At 41.4% G+C, this 26,904-nt stretch overlaps 1 protein-coding gene across 8 annotated transcripts in view; it reads right to left on the bottom strand.

The window, feature by feature from the left end:
- The window catches only part of SMOC2 (SPARC related modular calcium binding 2), a 149,049-nt gene that overhangs the window by 65,193 nt on the left and 56,952 nt on the right, over nucleotides 1-26,904 (bottom strand). For 4 of the 8 annotated variants that reach the window (XM_075089574.1, XM_075089580.1, XM_075089575.1 and 1 more), the window contains exons 3-7: nucleotides 23,293-23,399; nucleotides 22,048-22,147; nucleotides 14,415-14,462; nucleotides 10,035-10,118; nucleotides 9,174-9,248 (exon numbers count right to left, since the gene is read on the bottom strand). In XM_075089574.1, coding sequence (XP_074945675.1) covers nucleotides 9,174-9,248; nucleotides 10,035-10,118; nucleotides 14,415-14,462; nucleotides 22,048-22,147; nucleotides 23,293-23,399 — 414 coding nt within the window. The remainder of the gene's footprint in view (nucleotides 1-9,173; nucleotides 9,249-10,034; nucleotides 10,119-14,414; nucleotides 14,463-22,047; nucleotides 22,148-23,292; nucleotides 23,400-26,904) is intronic. The other 4 variants (XM_075089576.1, XM_075089578.1, XM_075089579.1 and 1 more) reach the window with 1 other exon arrangement.

The raw sequence follows: 26,904 nt of genomic DNA on the forward strand, positions 1-26,904 counted from the left end.
AAACTGTGGAAAGCCACGGGTAGGTGGGGGAGTGCATGTCTAAAAATTAAAGGAGAACTTCAAGCAGGACTTGTAATTTCCTTGCTGCAGAAAGTAACGTGATATAATTAAAAATGGTCAGGAAAGATTACTATCTTTTGGCATCAAATTTTAACACATGCAGTAAAATAGAAATTAGCAACATTGCATAAACCAGATCTTTTCTGGTTTTTCTTTTTTCCTTTTCTTTTTTCCCCCACAGTGGGGGTCCAGTAAAACCCTGGAACATCCTGAGCATAAAGAGCATCAACTGGATGTAAAACAGAACTCTGTTTTTTCTTAACGGTTTAGGATGGGAGGACATTCCGCTGTAGTGGGAGTTAAAAACTGGAAATGTCAGTGCTTGATCTTTATAAAGGTTTTGAACTAATATGTAAAATTAAAATGAAGATAAATGAAAATGCTTGTGGAAAGGATTATTAAAGATAGTACAGTACTATAATAAGCATGATCCAGCAGCCTGCAAATTAAGAATGTATTGTAATATACAAGCACTGTGGGGAGGTCTGGAAAGTTTTATCTCTTGGAAGAGGCTGAAAGAACTGAAAGAAAACTGTAATTTTCCTTTACCAATTTAGGACAGGCAAGGCAAGGCAAGGCAAGGCAAGGCAAGAGGACCAAACCATATAAAGAGCACTTTTTCTTCACAGGTGAGGAGCGTGTTCTCTCGTGTAACAGCTAAATCAAGATTAGTATATCATTAAAAACTGCTACTGAAAGGTAAGACAAAGTTCTCCATCAGGAACCAAGTCAATCACTTACTGATTGACCCTAATGGTGTGAACAATCCATAGTTTCAAAGCCACCAGTTTCTCAGCTGCCAGGGAGTAGCTTGAAACCAGCGTTTTGAAAGAATACTGCTCTGAAGCTATTCCGTTTCTTGACAGAAAAATAACCAAAAAAAATGGAAGAGAAGAAAAGAGAACTATCTCCTACTCTTCAAAATATTTAAAAATAAAACAGTAGGGGATATAACAAGACGTGACAGTGCCTCACACATCTCCTCCCAAACAGTGTCTTAACAATGCTGTTTTTACAGTAAAATACAAATCACAAATTATTGTTCACTCCAAAGAACTGAGTTCGTTCAGGAACTTTAAAGGCAAAATTTAGTGAGTTAGCAACCAGAGCCATTCCAAAGAGTCTGAGGAGGCCATAAGACTGTTGGCCTGAAAGCTTCCAGTCCTCCTCTGTATCAGGTTTTCTTACTTAACTTCCTCACAATGCATTTCTTTTTATCTTCCATGCGCAACTTGCTGAGATAACAGGCCAGACAACAAATATTCTACCCACTGATGTCTTCCAGCACCCACAAATTTTACAAGGCCCAAAAGCCAGATCTGTGCCCGTGCCCGTCGCAAAACATCCAGACTTCACCTGTAGATGTCATGAAAAAATGCCAGGGCCTTTTCTTGTGTAGGGAACTGACCTGCAGATGAGCCCGAGCTATGAAGTTCCCATTAATAATATCTGGATTTGAACTTGTCCAAAATTCGGCAGAGACTGACTGCCCGTTTGTAATGGACTGAGCTCCCACAGGCAGAATCCATGGGCAGGCTTAACAGCCAATTTATATGTGTAAAGAGTTATTTCAAATCCGTAGTTCTGCCTTCTACTTTCCTTTCATGGCTTGAGTTGAGGCTCTTAGAGCTCAGTTCAATGCCATTTCAGGCACTGTGGACTCCTAAACCTACATGCCAGAACACCACAGGTTACCAGTAGGCTGCCGTATCTCCTAGCCCATGCAGGTAGCAGGTACCCCAGGCCATAGGAAGGCACAAGATGCCTATATTTCAGCAACGTATTCGCATGCTCTTGGCTTCTCCTGCGACAGCTAATGGCTGTATTTACAACACAAGTTTGGGAATGCAAATCCCATCTTTGGGTGCGGCTGGTACCTCACCAGTTGTTGGAAGGAAACACTGTCTTTGAGGCTGAAATGAGGTAATAACGGGGAAAAAACCCACTGTTTTTCCTGTGTAATTCAGTGGTTTGAAATTAATGAACCACTCCTACTCAGGCTATTTTCCTATGCAAATCTACTTTTTATACTCATTTAAACTCAATTTCTGAGTGTCCAATATAGGCGCAATGCGTTCAGAGTGAGTAAGACTCTTTGGACATAAGTGCGTATTTTAAAGTCCTCATCTGTCCCTCCTTTAATGCTGAATACAGCAAATTTGAGAATGGAGGACTGGTTCTGCAGGCCAGCACATGACCTACTAGGAATCCCTGCTGAAAATTGGAGGCCACAAGCCTTTAAAGCACTTTCTTCCCCCTTTTCCACCTTCTTTTCCCAGTTTGTTATGCTATCCATTTTGATCTCCTCCTGCTATAACCGGTTTCATATCTCAAATCTTCACATTGCTAAATAAGCCTAATTCAAAATAGCTCTAGAAAACTACTAATTAATTTGGAATAAATATGTAACTGGGAACGAGCAACTGGATCTTAGTTTTTTCTTGCTAGCTCGCACATCTTCAACCACACATAATTTATCTTCAGTCAATATTAAAAGCAACATCTGGAAAATGCAACAATTAATGAGAATAAATACAAAGTCACTGAGCTGTTACTCATTTTCCTGTCTGTAAGTTACTTATTTTCCTATGCTTTGAGAGGAATGGCTGTTAGAATTGATGTGATTGGGCACATTGGCACACACTCTTACATTTATTTCCACTGAAAGGAAATGCTACTTTTTTTTTTTTATGCAGCCTTTTTTAACTTCAGGGCTGAGTTCTGCCAGGATAGGCATAGCAGGAGGACATTAGCCAGGATCAGTTTGGAATGAACACGAACATTGGAGTATGAACAAGGTTCGTCTCGGTCCTTTGTAAGAAGGTGGCTTTCAGGGAATGATCAGTGCACAGGGATCCCACTGGAGCAACCACCTCTGAGAAACAGAACAAAGCACTCTAGCACAACACAAACCTCACTGACAACCAACACAGCTGCCATTTGAGAAAAAACTCGTATGTACAAATGCTTTAAATCACTCAGATGGCAAGGCAATAAAAACTGCATTCAAATCTCAGAATGGCACTCTGTCACATTACAGTCTTGCTGCCAGACTCTGCCAACAGATTCAGACTATACGGACAAATAAATGCCAGCGACTATTTGGTACAGACACTGACACGTAATTGCTAGTTACATTGTCACTTTAAATTCGCTATTTTTGTCTATTAAAAATGTATTCACAGTAGCTGTTATACTAACTGTTTCCATTTGCATCTGCAGCCAGTCTATAATACATTACTGTACGTGCACTTCATTGTTCTCCCAGATGGCATTTTGAGAATGAAACTCCTGTCAGAACAAGCCTTCTGGGGCTAACAGATGAACTCTTGTAACAGATTTTTAAAGCCTTGAAACTGACGGTCTGTGGTAAAATGGCAGCAATAAATGGCAGCATCTTTGGGCCCCCCAGGTCAAGAAGGGCAGGGAGCTGCTGGAGCAAGGCCAGGGCAGAGCTGCCAAGGGGATCAGGGGCTGGAGCATCTCCCTTGGGAGGAAAGGCTGAGAGACCTGGGTCTGTTCAGCCTGGAGAAGAGAAGGCTGAGGGGGGATCTCATCAATGCCTATAAATATCTGTAGGGCGGGTGTCAGGACGATGGGGCCGGGCTCTTTTCAGTGGTGCCCAACGCCAGGCCAAGGGGCCACGGGCACAAGCTGGAACACGGGAAGCTCCACCTGAACATGAGGACAAACCCTTTCCCTGTGCGGGTGCCAGAGCAGGGGCACAGGCTGCCCAGAGAGGCTGTGGGGTCCCTTCCCTGGAGACATTCACCCCCCGCCTGGACGCGGCCCTGTGCCCCTGCTCTGGGGGTGCCTGCTCCAGCAGGGGTGGGACGGGATGAGCTCCAGGGGTGCCTCCCAACCCCCGCCAGTCTGTGATCCTGTGATTCTGTGAAAACATTACGCTGTTGTATCAGAAAGTTCAATAAAAAGCTATGTGTTCCTTTCATGCGTGTGCTTAGCCAAAGCCAAAAGTGAAATTGAAGACCATTCTACATTAGCAGAGTATCCAGGTACGGTGGCTTAAATATGGGCACTCTTGAAGTCACTAAAGCCATAGTTGGAGGAGACAATGAATTCTGATTTAGGATTCTTTGTTCTGGATGAAAAAATGTCTTAGTCACATGACCCACTGCTCCTTGCATAGAGGTGTTAAGATTTGACAGCCTGACCCTGCCTCAGCAGGCTTTATGCGAGCACGGGGTTTCTGCTGAGCTGACCCTCTGTTATACTGGATCACGTATGGCCTGTCCTCCAGCACCTGCTGAAAGCACATAAGCATAAGGCTGGCAGAAAGCACGAAGCTGGCGCAAGCACTGCACCACGTGCCTGTGCCTGACCCAGACGAAATGTGAACTACTGGGTGAACTCGTAGCGGGTAGTCGGAGTATGAATGGTTGTTCAACCGCTGTCTGGGAGTTCTGCCACTGACTGTCAGGGGCCCTGAATTTCTACCCACTCATTTCATGTGTTTAAAATTTAACACATGAATCAAGGTCAAGCTCACTGAAGTACAAAGAAATGCAACCATTTCTTCCTGCCTTCTAATTTGCCACCCATACCAGATAATCAACAAAACAAACACCAGTTTTTCAATCACTTTACAATGTTCATTAAATAAACTGCACAACTGATCAATGAACATATAAATTCTAATATAAGATATATAACATATAACAATATATAATATATAATATATAATGTATAATGTATAATGTATAATGTATAATGTATAATGTATAATGTATAATATATAATATAATAGTGTGGCTAATAATGCCACACTATTCAATCTTTAAGGAAATGGGATATAAAAGTATTAATAATAAGAGTATAAAACTGAATAGTAAGGACGTGAAACCGTACTGCCTTAGCCAATGATGCGTTATTTAACCCTGGCTCTTCTAACTTCACTTATATTATCACCAGAATCTCTAGAGACCTTCAGCACATATGTAAGTATATTCCAGATTATGGATGACTTTTTGCATCCTGCATTTGTTAAATTAATGAGATTTTATAATGATTATTATTTATTCTCATTTCTGTGGTCTACAGAATCTACTTCGATATTGCTCGGTACTTTAAGATTTTTTTTTTAACATTAACTATATTATCAGTTAAACTCACCCTATTTATTTTTCGTGGAAGTACTCCCACAACAAACTATTACAAAACTTTGGCTCTTAAATTCAAGCTAACAAAACGAATCCTAAGCTTCACTGGCCACTGTGAAAAGGATAAAACTGCCCTTCCTTTGCCTATACTCGAACTCAGGAAAGGGCAAACACCCTCTGAAAGATGTCACATTTGGTTCCAAAGAATCCCACAGGGGTATAAGGTGCTGGCAGAGCAGGCGTAGCACGGGGAACCAGAGCGACCTACAGGCCAACCTGAGCTCTCCTTGGGGAAGTGCGTTCTCCCTGTCAGGCGGTGGGCAATGATCTGCACCGCCAGCAGTGTTCTCCACCCGCAGCGAGGTCGCGCCTTGCCCTGAGGCTACAGTAACTGGCAACTGCTGGGGACATAGTCCAAAACAACCCGTTTCTTCAGGGCAAAAAACCCGCTGTCCGCTTTACAAAACAGAAAAGCTCTGAAAGAATACTACCCGGGTTTTCAGCTGATACTGGGGTAGGATGGAGTTCATCTAAAGCACGGCTACCTTCGTACAGGGTAGAGACCCAAACTAGTCAGCGCTCTCCGGGCGCCATCGACCGCACCGGCTGCATCTCCGCAGACCGCGGCAGGAGTGTGACACCGAGGTCACATACAGACAGCTCACACACAGCGTGTAGGCTGTTCCTTTTGACGTCTTAATAGAGCGCAAACAGTCCCATGTTTGGTCTTTTCAATGCATTTCTGCTTATTTTTGATGGCTGTTGCTATAATTCTTACTTTTGTCAGTCTGATGTGGCAAACCCGCAATGTTTTCTGTGAAATGGAGGAAGAAAAGAGGAGTGTGGGGGTACAAAGAAATCCAGGAGAAACAAAAAATTTGCAAAATACCTGCAAAGGCACCTAGGCAAACTCAGCAAATGCTACTTTAGCAACCAGATGCATACTTTTTTTTTCTAATTCTGGAAAGAAAAGGTCTTTTAAACAATTTTGAAAATCATCTTCAACATACAAAAAGAGCTAAAATGGAGATGTTTATACCCAAAGCCACTCTAAACAGAGCTATTGCTACATGACCCGATGTTGATGGGTTCTTTGCCAGCAGTCACATTTTGTCATCATAAGCTAATAGGCTAAATAACACCCTACAAATGCCTTTAGGGAGCAGCGAAGGCCTATTTCTCTGAACCAACGAAACGAATATGCACTAGAAGTCATTCTAGAGCACGGATATGTAATCCAGTAATTTCATGTCCTGCATCTGTAAGTCTCCCAAATGCCATTACTCTTAAATTAGTTTAGGCTGATTTCATCAAATGAAAGCACTGGATAAATAATATAAACTAGAATTTCCCCAGCCATTATTTTCTACCTTCCAAAACCTAAAAGTTTATGCTGATTTTGTTGACTAATTGTAACTGGCATGTCGTTTGCAGAGTAGCAAAAGCAAACCACTTCATGATGAGTACAATAAATTTAATGTATTCATTTGTGAGCCTTAACTCCCAAAAGCATTACCCTAAGGAGGTTGATTTCTCAGGTCAAAACAAGTTTCTTGATGACCATGACATATTAGGACATATATTCAGGTGAAGACTAGAAAAGACAAAAGCAATACAGACTAGAACGGTCAGCTTCCGAGCAGGGTATTTGGAGTTTGCCTGAAATTTTTATCACGATTATTTTTCTTTAGCTATTTCCTAAAGGCAGGCCTAGGTCGTACTGTTATTTGTACCTGAAGAATTTCTTTGAAGGCACTTGGGTTGCTGTAGAACAACAAAGGAAAATTTATCAATACCAGTTTATTTATCAATAAATTTGGTTTCATCTTTTGTTTTATAAACACAGTTCATATGCAGACATAAATTCTCCTCATTTTACTCAGACAAATGCATTTCAATAAGCTTTCTGGTGTTTGTATGACCAAGTCTGAATCAGAGTTTGCTAAGCAAACTGAGTAAAGATGACCTCTGTATTTATCCCTCATACTGAAGCCTGGCCATCCAAAGGTGGTTAGTTTACAGTGCAGTGGATTCGGTGCCGAGGCCCTCCCTATTCTGTACACAGGGCAGCCCGGAGTTCGTCCTCTGTGGATGTTCCCAAAAGCCTTGGCACCACTCTGCGAGGTAACAAGGGGAAAAACTAACCTAATTTTTTCAAGACCTTAAAAGGCCTGTTTACTGAGTATCAGTGAGGCTCAGCCGTCAAAACAACTTATAAATACACGGTCACTGACACACGTTATATTTTCGGAGTCTGGAAGAGAGATGCCGCCTAACTCAACTGGTGAAGACACTGGTTTTAGCACCTCGATTCATCTTGACGATGCCATATTACAGATACAAGAGAAGTTACGGCCGAGCGCGCAGCGGTCCCTTCTGGCGCATCAGGTGTGCCTACAAATTAAAGCGAAGCTGGCTACGTAGTGTCTGCTGACTTATTTCTGCTAGTGAGCAAGTCCTGTCGGCAGCAAATCCAACGCAATCATGCTTTTCACGCTAATGCACCACGGGCTAGCAACCGTAAGACAGGTAGACCATGCTTCTGGTTTCTCTTATTTGCAAATATGTTTTTAGATGGATGGGAGGTTACAAGTTCCCAGTAATAAACGCGCCTTTTATTTGGTGGTTTTCTAATTCTTTTGGGTGTGTTGAAGATTAGGCTTCCAGCAGCTGCATTGCAAACTCAGGAATTCTTGTTTTAGATCTAGTCCCTAGCACTGTAAGAATTAAATAAACGCTCCTAATAGTGACATGTTCCTATACACCTATTTTACACAGCAGAAATCCCAAAGGAATTCTGTTCTTGCTAATACTGACTAAACAAATGACAGAATAAATTTCCACCCTGGGAAGTGTTTGCTTCAAACTTGTCTGCACTCTGTTTAAGGTCTTCTTCTTAAGTGCCTACTGGAGCATCAAGGAGAGGAAAAAGTATTGATAATTACTGCTTCAGTGTTAAAAATGGCTTATATAAAAGATTCTGAAAACCTCTTTGTATGGATATGTCTTTTTTCTTATCGTGATTTCTCGTCTTTTTAAATCTTGTTGGGCTTCATTCAGTAAAATACTGAAGCACAGCACTTCATGTAAAGCACAACCTCAGTTTCCACTGGATCTGAAGTTTGTTTTGGGGTGACTTACTGAGCCATAGCCTGTACCATTACTGTTTCCTTTCAAATTAAACATTTTTCCAGAGAAAAAGAAACAAGGAAACTCAAGGACGTTCTCTCAAGTTATTCCACTGAAAGGAAGGAACTGTGAGGAAGGCACCAAAACGTATAGTCCGTCAAAGCACTGAAAGTATCTGAATATTTTAGAGGCTTTGGTTTTAGGACGTTTGCCTGGCATTCCTAGTCCAGGTTTACAAAGCTCAATTCTGAAGCTTGGGGAAAAAAAGTAAGGGCAAAATTCAACAATTTTAAAAAAGGCAACATAATTAACTCACACTAAACTAGCGATCAGTCCGTATATAGCACGAGTGATGTAGAAAAACGCAGGTAACACTGCCTTTCCAATTCCCTGTTAACTGACAGCTAGTTTCTGTTTGCTTCTTTTTAGGTTTGCCTCCTAAGATGTACCACCAAACACACGCAACCCACACGGTCATTTTCCAAGTACCTTCTTGCTACACATCACCCACCCAAAGAAAAAGAAAATACAAGCAGCTAACAGAGAGGCAGAGAATTAAAGAGGATGCAAAGAATAAATGTCAGATCCCTTGACAGTTACAAACAGGTGTAAGCCAGAGACTTTAGTGGAGTAATGTCACTTTACACCTAGCAAAGCCTGGCCAGAAATATTTCCATGTAAAAGGAACATACGACGCATGAGCCTACAAAATCATCACAGTGCAAATCATTAAGTCGCTACCGTATGATGAGAGTGGAAGCATAACGGTCATTAAAATGGCTTTCACTTAAATGGTTTCAGTTTTAATAATGCTTAATGCATGTCTTCACAGGAGCTTTGCAAAGTGAGGACTAGGCAAGTTCTTACCTGAGCTTTTATTGGTTTTGTTTTGTCTACTCTTTACTTGCTCAGTCCATAACGTAGGATAGCGAGAAGCTATATCTAGGGAAAAACAACAGAAGAAAGTCTGTAAAAGTTACAATTTTTAAAAAAGTTCCTAGCAGCTGAATAGTAAGTGACTAGCTTTAACGATACATAGATCTACAAAAGTAAAGGGCACACTGGTTTCTATTAGGACAGTTAAAATCTTTATTCATGCAAAGCCATGAATAGCTCCTTCCTTATCCCGTTCATACAAAAGGTTGAAATAAATACTTGCAGGCTAAAATGATCTTTAATTGGAATAAAAATCTCCCAGTGTGGACCCAAAGTATGTAATAACTTCAGAGCGGATTCTGTGAGATTTGCAGCGAGTGGTAAGGCAGACACAATATAGGGCTATCGTTGCACGTAGACCTTGAGCTTTCCATCTACAGAGCACTGAACTTCACCAGAGGCAAATAAGCCTGGCAAAACACCAACCTTAACGTTCCCAGGCAATATGCTGAGGACAGAACTTACTCTTTAACTTCTTTATTTGGCCATACAGTTTTAATCTGCACCCTGGCTCAAGCTTAAAACCTGACTCTGCCCTGAGTAGTGCCAATTAAAATTGCTAATATCAGACTCCAGCTGAGCTAGCGCTAGCTCAGCTGATTGCTGCTAGCTACAGCGGCACCTCAGAACTATCACACGAAATTCGTTGCTTGTAAGTGAAGACTCTGTTCTCTTTCTCTGCAAAAAGGTACAGATCCTTTCAATTTCTTGCAATTGCTCCAGCAGTTGCCCTAACTCTAAGGTAGCTTTGGACATTGCATACGGCACTGTTAAATTCCTGTTGATGCTCACCTTCTTCATCACCTTGAGGCTGAGTCTCCAGCGCGGGAGCTGAGGCATCATCTGAATTCAGAATGGAAAAGATTTGCAAGGAGACTACAATTATGAGAGTAAGCTAAATAAGTGTACATACGTGATTGATACTAATGATTTGCACATAGCCCCGGCCGGTAAACAAAAAATGATTTAAATACTATTTATAGGTACTACACAGCATAGATATACCACATCTACAGCCGTAAATGGACGGCTTTTGAGGTTATGGCTAATGAAATGATTGCAGGGTCTTTGATGAGGCATGAAGTGATCAGGTCACCCTGGACAGTAAATCTTCATTTTTAATGCTGCAAGTTGATAACTATAGATTATAACTGATCAAATCAGCATTTCTAAAGAGGTGAGTACATAAATGTATAAAAGGGGTAAGACCTGTGAAAGCAAAAGCAGTCTGAGGTGAACGAGTGGCCGCAGACGTGTTGACACCTTAAAATGAAAGAAAAGTTTCTTTTGGCACCGCAGGATCTGTTTAACAGTCAGGCTGAATCTACAAGCAAGAGTCACAGATTAAAGAAATGGAATATTGTTTGCGTAACTCTCAGCCTCTGGGCCGCCATCTCCAGCCATCCACTGCCAACCATTACTGCAAGAAAAGGGGGGAAAATTTACAGAAATGGTAAGAGGATGTGGGTAATTTTAGGTTCAGTAGAACGGTGGAAGAAGCGCTGGAAAAGAAAAATTCGATATGAAAAATTATTTAAGTCGGCATTCTGTGAGAAAGAGCAGTGCCCAAAGGTCTATCTTTACCTTATTACATTTTTGTTATTTAAAATTACTTCAGATATTGGGTAAATATGACTTAGCAGGCCTTGCTAGACCATATTTTCCAGGCATTGCATTTTCCTGTAGCATGGAGTTAGCTCCAAGACCAACGTATCCGCAATAAACAGCATCTTCCATGCAAGAGTTTTATTAGCTTTTATTGCAGTTTCATAACTGGGTTTCAGACCAACGTAGTTTCCAGATTGTTTTCCTGGTATTTTTCATAGAAGCTAGAACTGAAGGTAACTGCGCAGCAGCTTTAAGGCCAACACACTACCAGTTCCCGTTTCTGCCTGTTAGTGCAATTCAGAACAGCCTCCTCCTGTTCAATTTTATTGTCACCATCACAGGTGTTCTTTGTAAATCCATATTGTCTTAATGCAAACCGTGCAGAGGGTTTGGAGGCACCCTGACCTTCCCCTCTGGAACCTAGTTCACAGCAAATACAGACACCAAGTAAATACTGAGAGCAGGTAAAGCCAAATTTGCAGCCGTGGAACACTAACCTCCATGCTTTTCACAAAACCAAAGCAGCAGCAATAGAAACTTATTTTGACTGCAAAATGTTTTAACCAAAGCGCAAGGAGACTTCTAAGAATGCTCATTCGTCATGTCCACGCAATGACAGGGTACTTTGCTCCGATGCGTAACAGACTGTCGCTTCTCACTAGTTTTGCTGGCATTTTTGCGGTGTCCTCTGGGTGGTGGAATAAGACTATTGATTAATGTCAGAGAGGCCATCAGACATGCTAGCGTATGGGAATCAGGACACAATTTTAGAACACCAATCAGTATGTGATACAGAATTTCAGAGGGTAGCTTACAGTAGGTAAATATTACCAAGAACCCAGCCAGAAACTTGGCTTTGCGTTTAAATGACATTTTTCTAATCATCTTTTGGTACACAATTTGAGGTTTTGACGCATTTTATCTTATTACCTGAAATTCAGATACAATGCTGCAAGTTTAGCAATTATCAGCCCAATCAAAATCAGTCTCTTCCACTTCGTTCAAGCAGCATTTAAAACAGTTTATCAGTTTCATTTTTGTTTTTAAAAACAAAACCGGTGTTTTTAATGGTCAAGTCACAAAACTGGCTTCAGGCCGTGTGTCCCATCCTCACCCAAAAGAAGGAAAAAGGTTTGCTTTTGGTCATCAATGAACAAAACATTTGGTACAGGATATCTGTATAATCTAAAAGGTATTAACTTCAGAACTGCAGGAGCTACAACAGCTCCTGAACCACCCTTAATCTGCAGGAAGACCCCCACATTAATTTTCTGTGTGCCTGTGTCAGGCACATCATGTTTCCATAAAAACCTTTTGTGTTAAAACTGAAGAGTCATGGCATTTCGTTGTTCAAAGCAACGTTCAGTAGAGAGTCACAGCTGTAGAGCAGTTCATATTCATGTTCATTAGATAGCTTATAGGTTAACTTCATGAGCCTCCCTGGCTGCTGCATGCGTACCAGTGCAATGTGCGTACATTTAAAGAGAAACCATTCTGTTTTCTATCAGAGTTCAGTCATCAAGAACATAGTCCTGCAGTCAGCTAAGAATCAGAAAGAAACGGATGTGATCCCGTCTCCGACACCCGCGCTTTTCAGGTAGTCTGAATATTTTCCTTGGATAGAGGAGGGAACTGGGGGACCGGGGAAAATACATTAGGAATTATCTTTTAAGCTTTATTCCTGTTTGATTTAATATGCAAATTTGCAGACAGAGCTCTCGACCTCCCAAGTCCGCAGCCGGAAATTTCCTTTCAGTATTAGAAAACCCGGAGAAAGCGAGCTGCAGAAATGCAACGGATATGGCCCACCAGGTCATCTTCCCCTGGGAGCCCGTGTGAGACATCTTGGCAGAAGAGACTGTCTCAGGCTAAGGCTAGGCTGCCTCTTGAGTAGCGTCCTCAAGACCACGCTTGAAGGTCTGGAGCACGTCCCCTGCAGCAGCGAGAACGTGGTGAGCCTGCCCAAGCTGGCTGGGTTACGGTACGGGCAGGTACCCCCGTCCAGGCACCCCTCGTTACTCCACAGGAACACGCAGAGGAAAGAGGAGCAGGGAGGTTTGGGCTTATTTTGAAAACTACTGCTGTCCCCTTTCAAGCTGAGCTACAAAATATTTTTACTACACTGACTCTGATGCCAAAGCACAGCTCTTTAACTCAGCTGATCCTGGTCGCTACTCTGTGATGGTCTCTAAATAGGTCGTGATGTCTCTGACAATTTTATTTAAAGCACACAGCGGTGACTGGCTGGAAGAAGGGTGGGGAGAGGAATTTAGTAGCATCTGAGAAGAGCCAGGGACCACCTGGGAACCGGGTCAGCAGCCCTTCGTGCTGTAGGCTTGTGCTGGAGAATAAAAACAGTGCGTGAGTAAAATGCGACCGTGTCACTTTAGACATCAATATATGTGATGCGAAGGGAGACTTGATAAACTGTGTGCATTTAAGCTCCTTGTCCTATGATCTTTCATTCAGGGCTCGGCAGCTCAGCCGCACAGTCACAAACAAAAATAAAGGATTCCAGACAAGTTTTATATATGGGATAGTTCAGTCAGTTCCGAGCTGAAAATGTAAATCCTGGCCTAAAGCAGATGGGTAACTTAAGGTTAGCGGAACCCACAGTTTGTCTGGAAATACATGAAGGAACAATTTTCCAGTACTTTGTAATTATTAACCTTTAAAGAAGTACTGATTTTCTTAACCTAAGAGCACAACAGTTTATTTAGATGCTGGGTATACTACAATGCTGCAAAACTTCCTGTAAAAAAATATTTCAGTTATATTTAGAGTGGACCAAACATTAACATTAGCATGAATATGAGCGACTTTAAAATTCATTTACGCCACTGTAACTGACGGCAATATTCAGTATGTTGTTTTCAGCTGAATTTCAAATTCTTTCCAGTGTTTGGAGAGTATAAGCTTTAATTTTGTTTAAAGCATAGACATCTCCCTCATTTAGACCTACCGGCTATGCTGGAGTCACATCAGATTTTGTCCTGCCAACAGGATACACACCATCATCTATCTCTAACAACAACAATCATCTGGCCATGAATGTGAACCACCAGATGAATTAATCACAATATAGAGCAAAGCACTGGGTCCAAGATGACTCAAGCACTGATTGCTGTGGAAATAAAGCGAGGACTCCAGTTCCTGAGATGTGGGGACTGCAGAGTGCTGTCCTTATCAGACAGACAGAATAATCTGTCCTCCAGGGCAAGCAAACGGTATGGGAAAGTATTTCAGAGTATAGCTATGGGAAGGAAAGTTATTTTCCAAACAACACAGAACAGCGAACCCTGTAGGGCTGTAACTAGAAAAATATAATGTCTGTGCATATATAGACAAATACATGCACACACAGAGATACATTTACACTCATAAATTTCCTAAATTTCTACAATGCAGACATAGAAGGAATAGGATGTATGCATGGATACATATTATATATGCATATATAATACACGGTGAATACATACTGACAACTTAAACCTATGGAAAAATCACCGTCATGTATCCCACAGCTATCCGAGCTTCCATTTAAAGGCCAGTTGAGATATTTACCTGTTTTTCCAGCACCTTCTCGTTGTGGCAGCTTCTCACTCACTGAACCTGCAATCGGAAAAAGGATTTAACAAAAACAATATTATTTTCCCTTTCAATATGTTTTCCAAGTACCACAGTTCAGCTTTAATGATTCATTTTTGTTTACTACAGCAATAAACATCAGCGGATTATTCCCTTGCAAAGCAAGGGTTTTAGCTTTGCCTGACTTCTGCGTTTGTGTACCCTCGGTTCACTGTCAGACGCTGCTTCTTGGCCACCGCAGAACCAGATATCACGTTAGTGATATCATCAAACGCTGCACGGACACAAGTGCGAGAAGGCGCTCGCATGCCGCAGAGCCAGCGTCTCCCTTCCCCTCCGACCCAGCAAGGACAGGTCCTGCAGGAAGATGCGCTGCCCCGGCACCACCTCCTCGCCGTTCCTTGTGCGGGGCTGCACCCTTCCTACAGACAGAGTCTTGCCCGTGCATCTCAGCTGCCGTGTGGGGCTTCTTCGGCCTGGCTCAGGTTAAAAACTTGAGCCTTTCTGCTTTAAACACCTCATACGAGACCTTCCAGAAACCCTACGCTGGCGTGGGAAACCGTGCGTGCTGGGGGAGGCAGGGACAGTGCCTTATCCCGAGTTGGAGCCGGAGCTGGTCGCAGTAGACGTCCTCAGAGCTGCCGCCCTTAGGAAAGGGGGCAGCAGTGGTGGGAAAGGAGTTGAGAAGTTTGCAGCAAATGGGTTTTAACAGCTTAGTCTACCAGCCTGGACTCCAAGCCTACCCAGCATCCAGTCTGGATTTCAAGTCATCAAGAAATGGATAACCTACTGGTTTTCATAGTCGTTTTTACAGGAGGTAGTTGTCCTCAGGGTTTAAAATATAAATACTTCCTTATTTCTTGCTTATTTCTCATTATTACAATAAGAAACAGTTCCTTATTTCTTGCTTATATCTCATTATTACAACCATTTGTATGATTCTAACTCCTAGTCACTTCTTACTGACATATCCATCTCTGCTGCGTTTCAAAACACCTTTTAAAGTGTACTCTTCTCTCTGGAAAGCCACATGGAGCGATGAAAAATTGCAAAGCACGTCTATCAGTTCTTCCCACATCACCTTACGTACACCTGTTCTAATGCAAAACAAACCACATATCTGACAGATGCTCAGAAATGTGTGAAATAATTTGGTTGCCTTAATTTTCTTGATCGATTTCCTTCCGGAATAACTAAATTCGCTGGGTTTAAAAGAAACAAATAAACACCCCCAAACTTTGCAGCACAATAAATCTGTTCTACAAGGACAATTTAAATAAGGGAACCCACTAAATCACAGGCCTTGTTTACCGTGCTGAACTGATGGTTACTTCAGCATGAAGTCTAGGCACAGGAGTCTGCCAGAGGGGAGACAGCTAACATCACAAACCTGGCACGCTGATTTTAAAGCCTCCATAAAAGATACATGACAATGCAGCCAAGGTGGTATTACCTGCTCAAGGATTCAGCTTTTAATACAGCTTTTAGACATCCATATTAAAAATATTCTAGTTTAGACCTGCTTCCTTTTTTTTTGGTGGTTCGGGATTTTTATTGTCTCATGTTTGAATCACCAGAAATTCAAAATACTTAATGATGCATCGGTATTAATTCAGACGGGAAATCAGGCGTTACCATTGTAGGCGTTACCTCCAAGGGTGTCTGGGATAGCTTGTGATAAATAGGCTGCAGCACTCATCTGTGGCGTTCGCTCGAAGAGAAGGCAGATCCTTGCGTTTATGCTAGCTGAAGCCAGAAGACCTGGGCTTTCTGGTGCTTGGCTTGAATTTGATAAGAGGCTCAGCTTGAACTCAAATAAGATGTTCCACTTTTAGGAAGTACTGCACGCAAAATTACAGGTTTTTCTGATTGCGCTACATGCCAGTGATCCAATCTTTCCTCAAACTTCATCCAGTTACAATTAACTCTGTAATTTCTCCGTTTAATTTCCATGCACAGGAGTATAATTATCCTTCTCTTGCAAATGCAGGGATTTTAGGTCTGACTCGCATCCACACTAAAGCGTTTTATACCAATTTGAGTAGAAATGAGGTCTCAGCGTGGGGAATGGGTGTGATGAACTGCCACTGATAGCTGCTTCGCACTAAAAAGAGCATTAAGGCCTCAGTTTGACACCAGTGATGTCTCCCTGTGTACATTCGGAATGACTATTATAAATTGAACTTAAAATTCAGTTTATACCCAAGTAATTTAACACATTGGTGAATATGTAATATTCCACATCTTAAACCGAAAGCAGAAAAGCCTTTCCAGATTTCATTAACACCAAGATGCCTTCAGATTATTCCATCTTTATGTGAAATGGTGAGAAATGATGACTCTATGATATTCATGTATGGTCAAGGAGAAATGAATTATTTTTTAATGCTTTTTTTTACCCTAAATTTTGATGGAAAATTGATGGGTGGAGGAAGAGAGTAGCATTTACAAAGGCTAACCTAAGCACAGTGAATCTAATTTCACTATGAAATTAGGTGAATTCTAGGAAAACTATGTTCACCAGGCTTACATTAATTTTCTAATAGTCGTAGGAAGCTAACTAAAACATTCACAGAATTTCCTACAAAGGGAAATCTGCGCCCTTCACATAGTTTCACCTGATATTTTCACTTTATGCAGCAGAAACTTTTCTTGTTGTCTCCAAGTTGGAGGTGAGGAGGGGTTATTGAGCTTGCATCAGTTTTTTCTACCATCTTCTGAATATATTTGAGGTAGAAGTACTTCCAGCTTAAACAGCGACAAGAAGTTGCATTTGCAAGTTTCTAGGAAATTGTATCTTCAATACTCACAGTGAACGCTCACGTTTTCAGCTAGGCAAGAAACAGAAATAGCAACTTACAGCTCGTCTAAAAGTTAGCCAATACAATCAGCTTCCAGGTTTTCAGTGCACTGTAAACAACCAAATCACCACAGAAATGTATTTATGGAAGGGGAGAGGGCAAGGAGGGATATTAGATTCAGCAGCATTGTTGTAAAAAGAACAGTACCATTCTGGCTTGCACATTTCCTTAGCCATCTATATATTTATGATTCTGATGGCTTAAAAAACCGCAGAAATATTTATGCCTTCCTTTATTGCAAGACCCACAAATCTGCCCAGCTTCAGTCTAACATCTGAGGCACAATAAATCTTCCGGGGAGTTTGAGGTGAGTTTTGTGGTCTGTGATTTGAGCATATCCTGTTTCTATAGTTCTGATCATATGTGACTGGGCTTTAAAAGAGGTGAAAGTCTGCTACTATCTAGTTTAGATAATGATTTCTGATCTCCTGCTAAAGAATATGTGATATGTCGTCACTGAATGAAGGTATCAAGAAACAGGACAGAAAAATTCCCATGCTCTTCTATACATCACACGTGTGTGTGCCTGACACTGTACTTATAGGGAAAGTACTATGTACTGGGACAGAAGAACTAGATAATTCAAGGATGGATATTTTTCCCAGCTAACAAAAGCAGTCTAATGTACACTAAAAAAGTTCATTGCCTTCCCAAATATATTAGTTTTCATATTATCTGATGATAATACTATACAGACAGGAGGAGTTCTGAATTTTTAAAAGTACTTGTGTTTTGGCCTTAAACATCGATCATGGCACCTTAACTGTAAAGTAGCAAAGCTACTTCACGGAATAATAAAGCATCTGCACGCAAATGCAGATTACATGCTGCAATGTCACTGGCAGAAGCCCAGGAGAGTTAACGTGACCTAGACCCCCTACAATAGGTGAATGCTGTATTTTCAATGATAATTTAACACCTGCTTCTCAATTTCTGCCCCATTTCCCAGGACTCCACGCCTGTGGAATTTCTCCAGTTCCCTGCAGTGCTGGTAACAGAGATGGGGAGTTGTAAAAATGTCTTTCTTATGTCTGGTGTTCTTTAGGGAAAGTATTGGGGGACATTCATCATGTTTAAGAAGGTTTCTTTTTAATGCTGTCATGGGAATGTGTTTGATTTACTCTCCTTCTCACCATTGCCCGTGCAACATGGAGATTATTTCCATGGAGTGGAATGGCGTTCTGAGATTTATCGTGTGTGTTTTAGCAGTGCCAAGTGTTGGGGTGGGAATAACTGGAAAGGATGGAAGAAGAGCCTCTTTCAGGTAAAGATGTAGTAATTGAAGTGAAGGTTTTACATACATTGGTCGGAGAGTCCTGCGTTTTTTAATGCTGCTTATAACCTCCATCCTCCCACACCTTGTGTCTCTAGCAAATAAGACAGCTTCAATAAGAGCAACCAGAACAACACAACGAGCACAAGATTGCTCCTACAGCTATTGCAGATACATTAAAAAAAAATATATATGTGACACACTTCTGTCCCAGGACCTGAGATACCTTTAGGAAGCATCATGTTACGCAGGTAACCAATATCTACAGTTAGATAAACTTAGAGGTGGATTTGACCTATCTAATGCTGTGATAATGTGAAGTAAATGTGAAGCACAGGTAGGGAATGGAATTGAGAAACCCAACTCCTAACTGCCCATCCTAAATTCTGTTCCATATTTCCTCTATTAAAATCCAAGTTCTTCCAGGCTGCCATGCTCTTCTTTCCTATTTTGGATATTCAGCAAAGTCAAAGGTGGTTCTACTGGGAGAAAATGAAAGGCAAGAAATTATCCCATAATTTAGGAACAGCACAGTTGATTAGTCATGTATTCGAACCTTATCTGAAGGTACTGAAGGATTAACCCAGAATTTAAAAGAAACACTAAACATTTTCATTAGAAAGAGACATTTTCACACGTTCCACAATATCACATTTCCTATGAGAAAATCCTCACAAATGCATGTTCACAACTAACTCTGCCTGCCATCTCGATTGTCTGTGCACGTTCTGCTCTCAAGGGAAAAGGTGGCAAAAGCAATCCTGGGATAAAAATGTCTGGCACGTGCCAACTGAGAAATTTGCATAAATGTCTTTGAAATAGCTACAGCTTCGTGCCTGCAGGATACACAGGAGCAAGTGAAAATACATAAGCATGCTGATGTCAGGACGCTACAGAAGATCTGCCTGCAATATCAAAAAGTAGCAGGGCAATGCCTGCGGCGAGGCTGGCAAGGACACAGTGTATTAGACTGACCAGGGGCAATAGCGTTGTAAGAAATGGCATCCCTGAAATACTAGTTAATACTTCAGTACACCCACTAATTCCTGTGCATAGTGGTGCTACAGGAAAATTAGAAAAGAGAATCAATCGATGGAATCAATGGTAATCTGGAGAACATCAGCAGTCCTGGGGCAAAAACCCCTCTGTTATCCTAAACAGACGGCAATTTTGAACATATACAGGGAAGTGGGAGAGGGGTGCAGCTGTGCTTCAGGCTTTCATTCTGCAATAGAAGAGCAAAGTTTTGCCTTATTATACCGCCTAACTTCCTGAGAAGACCTGTAGCTGCCTTTGTCTGCTGAATGAGTTTCTCCAGACCTCTTAAAACCAACCCCTCAGCCACTACTGCTGAAAAACCCCTTAGCACTTCAAATCTGTTTCCAAACTCTGGTGTCGCTGGATTTCTTTTCTTGAGGGACGAAGGAGAAGTGGTGAGCAGTAAAACATGAGATCACTGCTGCAATCCGGGGAGGAAATGTGCAGAGATAATCTCAAAGGGTCTTATAACAACTGGAAAATTACCCACAATCTTCCATGGAGGAAAATCAGACTCTGCATACTCACCTGCGCCCTGGAGCCATCTATTTATCTCTGAGCTACTAAACTAAAATCGAGTGCTACTCTCACCTTCTCCTTAGCATTTCTGTAAAACTAATTTCCCTTCCCACCCCTCCAAAACTGAGCTGAAGCGGTCTGGCAGTTTATCTGCTAGGCACATGAATATACCTTTGAGAGGAACTAAGGTTTGGTTCCCGTAGCGATAGAGTAATTCTGGTATTAATCTATTAAGTAACCTGGAAATACACTGCAGCTTCTCCTTGATAATACTGAACACAAATAGAAAAAGCAAAAGCACGGTAACTAGCTCAGCAACAACTTGAGCCAAATGTAATGCCATATGTTGTGATACATCTGCCAAACAACTCCTTGTTGAACTTTCAGCACCAGCAAAAACCCCTTTTCCACTGATGTCGGTGAAAGGGAGGAAGCTAAAAAATTGATATTGCAGAGAAAGCAATGAAGGCATGCTTTCAAGGAAGCCCTGGCTCTCGACATGCAAAAGCACCTCTGTTCAAGAATACCCTGAAGCACATAAATGCTATCCCAACCATGTGCATTCTGAAGATGTGACCTACATATAAACAATAATCACATTAAAACGAATGCACATTTTTCTTTATTTTAAGGCTTCTGAACATTTTCTGTTATTTTTCACAATTGAGTGCAACTCCACAGACCAGATCAAAAGGATTAGTCTGAAAAGTACTTTCTGGCTAAAGTTCACCTACAGGCAAGATGCATGGAAGAATCTGCAAATCATTTAAGCAAGATAGTCCTTAAAAGTGGAATTAACTTTTTATAATCTTTGTGGAAACTTTCTCAGTGTTCTCTTCCTTTCTCCATCTATTTATTAAAAACATCAACATTGTGCTCGAACAATTGCAGTAGATCAGACCAGATGAATTCTCTCAAGGGCTCTAATCCACTTCTCTTCAGCTTCACTTATGTTACAAGGTTAGCTTTTTAAAGCTATTTCTTCCACTCCCTGACAGAAAAAAATGGTGCTGCAGCACGAACCAAAACGCAATACATAAGCTCAAGTATTTCTGTGCAATTCTGTCAGCCTCAAGGATGGCGAATAGCAATACTGGTAACTGTTCAAACACTGGGGATTTGTATTTATTATCAATGTCAATGAAATAGGGTCAAAAGCTAATTCCTTAAAAAACAGTGAACCTCTTAATTGCCCTGATGAAAGACAAAGGGCAGTACACATGGCAATGAGCTTGATTTGCCAATTAATTTATACAATGATTCCTTTTTGTTCTTAATGCTTTATTTCATTTTTGCTTCTCCTCTAGGTCTGGCCATTCGTGGATTTGTTGTGGGAGTTCTTTTGTTGGGCTACGTTACGAATCAGGACATTCACCCTCCATAATTTTTGGAGGGTGGAGTTTTTTTCTATACTCTAAACACTTAAAATATTGAAAAAGGGAAAGCCCTCTGAAACTTTTTACAATAAGTTTACGTGCAAGAAGAGTTTCAACATAAAGAAAGGACTACCTTAGCAAGTCAGTTGCATGGTTTCATATAGTGACACCGTACATATACATGTGTATATGATATATGTATCATACAAATAACCACTGCGGAAAACCCCTTCAATGGCTAGACTGTAGTATAAATAAAGTAGATGGATCATAGTAGATGGATCAGGAAGATTTAGGGTGACAGTGACCTCAGAACTCACACAGAGCTAGCTTAAAAGCTAGACCAACTTTCTCAGAGCATAGTCCAGTTGAGTTTTCCAAATCCCCAAGGATGGGGAGCCCACAGCTTCCACCAGCACCTGTTTCTGGGCTGAACCATTCTTCCAGTGAAGAATTTTCTTCCTTAAGTCTAATCAGATGCCACAGAAGACCCTACATTTTGTGAGATGATGTCATAACCTGGCCAACCAACCAAGTCTTACCTGGGCACCGGGGAGTTTTGTGGGCCACAGCAGTACCACTGATAGGGCGACCGTTGGGAGTGACACACCAGCAGTATCCAGTGTAACTATGGCACTGAACCTGTCAGAAATGACATGAACCACGTGCAGTTCGTCAGACGTACATCTGTTACCCCACAGCATTCATGACACGTGAGTACAAAAGATCAGTCCAGCAAACTATATTGGCAAATATGAATGTTGACTATATTGCCAACTATATTGGCAAAAATGAACCATGACGGCATAATCTCAATCCTCCATATGATTTTTTATCATAAAGAAGAGTTTGTTTCAAGCAAAGTGTGGTAGGTCCTTCAGAATCCAACGGAAGAGAAAGCTATTGAAATGTGTGGTTGTTTACTCCCTATTTCAGAAGAGTGAGGTGCAGGTGTTATGAAAACCTCATAATGAAGTTCCTCAAGGGACACATAAACTGTTCCTGAAGCAAGCAATCCCAAGTTTTTTTTCCACATAGAGAACATATTGTTCCACCCACTTGAAGGAGCAGGACAGAGTTGCTTCTGCCAGCATTATTCATATCCCAAGCTGTCAGAAAGGAAACTCTTGGAATTCCTCTTAGAAACCAATTGCATTGTATTTCCTGAGGGCCAACATCCCTTTCCTCACCGTGCTTGTAACGAGGATTGTCTTCTGCACAGCTCCGCAACTGAAGTGCGGTACAGAGACAGCAGAAGGTGATCTTGACTGGTGTATGTATCACAGGATAAGCTTCTGACTGCCCCCCTTCTGAATTCCATGAGCTAACCTACGTAAATCAGCCTCAGACCATATGCTTGTGCAGAAATTCAGCTAATAGGGAAGAATCTGGTACGATTCATGCATTAGCACTAAGATATGGACTGTAGTCACAAGGTTTCTGGCTGGGATCAGGAACGGATCAGGAATTCCAAGCATTTTACCATCTGATGAATATTCAGGGGGCTAAAAGAATGACTCAGCTGCCTCAGCCTAGAAGAAAAGGGAGCATATCACATGAGCAACAGTAACGTTTGGCTCTTCTACTGGCCAACTCTGAAAAAAAGAACAAGGACTTGGCACAAAACATGAATTTTCCTTCCATTTTTTAACATCAGTGTTAGCACAAATTACATTTCATTTTGAAATGGCATTTCCCTTCATTACATTTGTCTCTTCTTCATCTCCTGCAAACACACACACTCTGACTTTCTGGTCACGCAAGACAGTGAATGAGAAATTTTCAACCTGACTATATGTGCCATCATCATTGCATTCCGGGATGAACACTTGTTGAAATTCCTTGCGAGCTTGTTCCTGGGTATACTTCCTCTCAGCCACACATCTGGAAACATCTAGAGAAAGGGAGAAGACCAGTCAGTTGGATGATGCAATATAAAGAAGATGATTGATAACCTAAATTAGGAAAAAGGAAGAAGGCTCTGACAGTCACATAAAGAACTGGAATTGTAATGAGGGAAAATGTGCAATCATTTGCAATTTTTAAAGAAACAAAACCAATGGAAGACAATAACTTCTGGACAATACCATCCTAATTCACCTCATTCACTTGCACGATAGTAACCTTTTTTGCTGAGCATCACATGCAAATCACTAATGTGATCATGTTCTTCCTCCAACCTTTGACTGTCTAACCTGTGAGTCCTTTTGGTTCGCCCAAATGTCTTCATGCTGCCAAGCAGCGTAAACAAAACCGAAATTTTGCTGCATGAAAGGCCATAAAGTGAAGCACAGAGGGGAAGGACAGAACTGGGAGACGAGACGGAGAGATGCTTGGAGAGACAACCTTGCTGCTCCAACTGCTGCCAAAGGGCAGAAGCCCAAAGCAGGCTTTTCCCATCAATTTAGGATGGCAATAGCTGCCACTTTGTGCCCCGCAATATTCTTTCGGTGCTGGCGGCAGCACTAGCTTTCTAGTGCTTCAGGAAGGGCAAAGCAGGCAGCAGGAGTATAGCTGCCTTGTCTTTCCTACTGTGACTCTACATGCCACTTTCTTCCATTAGGCAGCGATCTCAGTCGTGACTACAGATGTGCTGACCAGGCTGGTAAAAAAAATAAAATAAAACATACTGTACAGCAGAGCAGCTTGTCAGGGAGGTGATTCAATAATAATTTTGGACATGCTTAATTCATATTCTGTTAAAATTTACTGTAACAGTGTACGATTGAGACGCGGCACAAGTCCAAGACTACGACATGGTCTTTTTTTGTCTGCTGTGTGGTTTTTTGCACCCTCTCCTGTGTTACTTGGTACTGGTCTCCATCCAAGACAAGGTAGAAGACTATACAGCTTTCCTTCAGTAGGGTTTCTATAGCTTAATATATTGTGTTGTCTAATTCATTTCAATTAGGCAGCCAAAGGGTGAGAAAAGATACAGAGCATACACTTCTTTTCTTTCAAGCCGCTAAAAGTTTTAGCATGTTGCTGATGAAGAATCAATACTTCAGGATCTGCTTGAGCTAAGCCATTTCAGGACAAATGAGAATACCAGGCAAGCTTAAGGTAGTATTAATCATCTCAAGATGTAACTGTAACATCTGAATTAGAATGATCTCAAGCATACGAGCAGACACATTTGCTGCTTCTGATCCCTTCTTTGTTTAAAGACTGTTTGACGGGAACTGGCTGTTTCCTTTCTAGGGCTAAAACTGTCCAGCGATTCCCTGTGAGGCAGGGGTCTTGTGGTGATTCGTGAATGTTCGGGCGGTTCTCAGAAAGCACAGGGATTTGTCCACGCACGTTGCACGTTGAACAGAATCTGACTGTGAGGCAACACCGCTTCCACTTCCCCATTTGATACCCGCATATCTTGACAGGATTTTGGCATTTGACAATCCCCAGGAGCAGACAGGTGAGCCAGCTACGTTCCCAGTCCCCCAGGCACCCTCTCTGTGCCAGATTCATCCAGACATGTGTGCACAGAGCCGACATGGAAGCTCGGTGCAGACGCAGAAGTCCTTTGTACAGGATGAATCCTTCACTGGTCATCCCTACCGAGCTTTGGACAATTCACCTGGTAACATTAGCATAAAAATTTCCCTTCAAGACGAAGGCAATCTCGTGTGGAAGCGTAGCACAATGAGGACAGAAACTGGTCCTCAGCATCTGCACCCTGAAAACAAAATTGGGGCCCCTTAATTCTAATCTTCTTATTGATTTCCCTTCTGGTCTTGGATTCACGTGCGCTACTTCTGTGCATTAGTTTACTCTTCTCGCAGGAGCGTTATGTGAGTTCATGTTGGTAAAATGCCCAAAATACAAGTTGCCTTACTTTGGAAAACTGTGATTTAGTCTTAACAACCTTAATCATATTACGCTGTTTCAGGGGGGATATTCACAGAGAGGCAATGTTACCTAAAATGGACAGAAAAGTTCAACCATCCCGAAATGTGAGAAAAATAACAAGGAACTGAATTAATTTGTACTCTGGTACTTTAATAACTTGTTTTGTCAAGGGAAAATTATAACCAATGGATTGTGCAGCTCAGGTAAAGTCTGTTAATGTATGCACTGCCAAAGTTTTTGGGGAAAAAAAAAGAAACATTTTAAGCAAGCTTTAGTGTCGTAAGCTGTCTTCTGAGCATGGTTTGGTTATACAGTACTTAATAACATGTGGTTTTAATGTAGCTAGTGTTTTAACTGAAAATAAATCACTCCTTTGTTGGACCTCTGTCCTCGTTTTTCTAGAATGACATGTGGTTTAAATGTCTAAAAGGAAAAGTGATATAAATTCCATCACACAAGGTCTCTGGTATAGTACCAGCAGGGCTGTAAATTATCTCCAATATTTGAATTAGCATAAAAACATGCCAATGAGAAAAAGAAGTTCTCCAAAGCTGTCCACCACTTGCTCCTAAACAGCCTGATGCTCTAAAGGCCTCCTATTTACAGATGACCTAATATGCTTTAAAACCAACAATGACCAAATTTTGTGGAACATAAAATTTATGTTTGAAACCTTATTTTGTATTATACAACCATGGAAACACTTTAAAGCTGTCGAACATTCCTGTGCTTCAGTACACCCGAAATAAACCCATGAGGAAGATCTCTTATCGAGTGAAGCATCTGAAACTGTGTATAGTCAAAACATTATTCCTAGTTTGGGTCTTTTTTTTTAGTTCACCAAGGTATTACCACTGGGGAATCACTATGACACAGAGACGTGGCCCAAACCTGACAGAAGAAATGTAATAGGGTGGCCAAGATAAAAAGAAGACATATAAGAACATTCTTCTTCAGAATACTAAGGAACATTCGATTATTAATTCAGAGGAGCTAAATTCCTTCCAAATAAAACATCACTGAAGCCAAAAGAAGTTATAATTTTCTTTTTATAATAAGTTTGCATGACCTGAGTACCTGCCTCTGTGTCCTGGTTGCAATACCTTCCACATCTACTATGCGATTTCAAACAAATTTTCCGAAGGAAAAGAATTCAAGAGATTTAAGTGCTAGATATTTATGTAAAATAAGAGCTGAAATAGGATGAGAAAACTAATTCTTGCCATGACTGGGAGAAAGGCTGAAACATGAGCTCACATCCGAATATCAGACAAGAGAGAGGTGTAGGGAGACCTTGCAGCTTCTAACAAGCAAAAGTCAGTGATGGGCGAGAGCTTAATCCATAGGGAAACGGACCTTTCCCATGGCCATTGCTCGTGCATATTCAGTGAAGCCAAATTTAGGACTCCCTGTGCAAAGTCTTTTGGGTGCACCCAGACAACTCTTGGCCATGGGCCCCTCTGTGCACCTTGCGCAAGTGTAACTGGTGAAGGCGACTCACACAAGTCTCACATTATTAGGGTGAGTCTGGGCTTAAGAATCTGGCCAGAAGG

This window comes from Phalacrocorax aristotelis, chromosome 3 (assembly GCF_949628215.1).
Source record: "Phalacrocorax aristotelis chromosome 3, bGulAri2.1, whole genome shotgun sequence".
Classification (NCBI taxonomy): domain Eukaryota; kingdom Metazoa; phylum Chordata; class Aves; order Suliformes; family Phalacrocoracidae; genus Phalacrocorax; species Phalacrocorax aristotelis.